This window comes from Mesitornis unicolor, unplaced genomic scaffold, assembly GCF_000695765.1.
Source record: "Mesitornis unicolor isolate BGI_N332 unplaced genomic scaffold, ASM69576v1 scaffold888, whole genome shotgun sequence".
Taxonomy (NCBI): Eukaryota; Metazoa; Chordata; class Aves; order Mesitornithiformes; family Mesitornithidae; genus Mesitornis; species Mesitornis unicolor.
Window position 1 is genome coordinate 33209 of NW_010199550.1, and position 1519 is coordinate 34727.

The following is a 1519-nucleotide window of genomic DNA, read 5'->3' on the forward strand; positions in this document are numbered from 1 at the left end:
GTGTGGAATTGAATTGTCTGTAGCACGAAGCTTTGGAGATTACCCATGCAAAATGAGAAAACTATCTAAATTTAAAATTGTCCTCAATACCATGGAAAGTAATTTTGCAGCATGCTTGCCCCCACCACCATATCAAAATCTGTAGAGATTGGCTCTATTAATTTAGGCTTAAATGCAGGAGCTGAGTCTTTGAAATTGTTACTAGTCAGGGGAGAAATAACTTTTCTCAACGTGATGTAGGCTGGTAGCTTTCTCCAGTGCATGTTTGAGGATGCCTTCCAGGTCAGAAGGATGGTTCAAATGTGGCAGACCTTTCAGACAGGCTTCCTGAGGACTCTTCAGTTACGTACTAGAAGCTTCAAGAGTTGGATGAACAGGGCAGGCAGAGGCAAAGGACAGCAACTGATGGGATTTCTCAGTAGCGGAGTTTCTTCTGTAGCTGGCCAGCCCATTGAAAACCTCCAGGGAGGAGCATGCGGCCTTTTCCTGCGTTCCAGGTAGCTGTTTGTGTTTCAGACAAGGGCTGATCTCATGAATGATGCGCTGCAGAGGAGAGTTGGGCCACCCCTTTCTTTTCTGGGATGCACCAGTCCTTGGTGTAGGGCTTGAGACCTGCTCTGCAGCAGGAGATGATGTCCAAGGAGCTGCAGCCACCTTGCTGGTGCTTCCCTGTGGGAAGGAAGAAGAGCTTTCCTACTGGGAGGGCTCCCTTTAAAAGAGTCAAGTAAGATGCCTTAAGGCTGCTGCTTCTCAGTGCTGATGATGTATCTCATTTTTAAAATCCAGTCCAAGCTAAGTGGCCCAGCCCTTTACCTCCTGGCATGAGAAGAATTGAGACACAAGTACCATCTTGCCTGAAGATTTTTTTTTCCCTCCACTGTTTAGCAACAGTCCCAGGTACAGTTGATAGATTTAGGTGCGTTTGTTTGTCTGATCTTTTCCTCCTTGCTACTAAAATTGCGTATAACCTGTGTATCAGAAGCTCTCCTGTCCTCCAGGACCTCCTGGGTCAGACACTGCTATTTGTCTTGGCCTGCAGTCCACTCATGAGCAGCATCAGGTACAAGGAGATCACAAAGCAGAAAAAGAAGGTGCAGATGCTGCAGCTGTGAGTTATGCCCCTGGTTGTGCCTGAGAAGCCTGTCTAGGAGGCTTAGGCCCTAGATGAGGCTGTGGGCCAAACTTTTAGGTTTGTTAGAACAGTCAGGGTCACATAGCAGGAAGGGCACATTTTTCTGGTGAGTGCAACCTTTCTGTTCCTTTTGCAGGCATTGCTTTGCTGTATTTGCACCTGTATGATGTGTATGGAGACCCAGCGTACCTTCAGGTAGCCCACGAGTATGTGAAGAAGAGCCTGAGCTGTCTGACAAGACGATCCATCACTTTCTTGTGTGGAGATGCCGGGCCCCTGGCAGTGGCGGCCGTCGTCTACCACAAACTGCAGAACCAGAAGCAGTCAGAAGAGTGCATCACTCGGTAAAGTGCTCGGTTATCACAGAATCCCAGAACGTCAGGGATT

The 1519-nt window shown here is 48.1% G+C and overlaps 1 protein-coding gene across 1 annotated transcript in view; it reads left to right on the plus strand.

The window, feature by feature from the left end:
- LOC104544555 (lanC-like protein 1) overlaps positions 1-1480 on the plus strand; it is a 7190-nt gene extending 5710 nt beyond the window's left edge. The window contains 1 exon segment of the mRNA XM_010189463.1: positions 1269-1480. Coding sequence (XP_010187765.1) covers positions 1269-1480 — 212 coding nt within the window.
- The last annotated feature ends 39 nt before the right edge of the window (positions 1481-1519 follow it).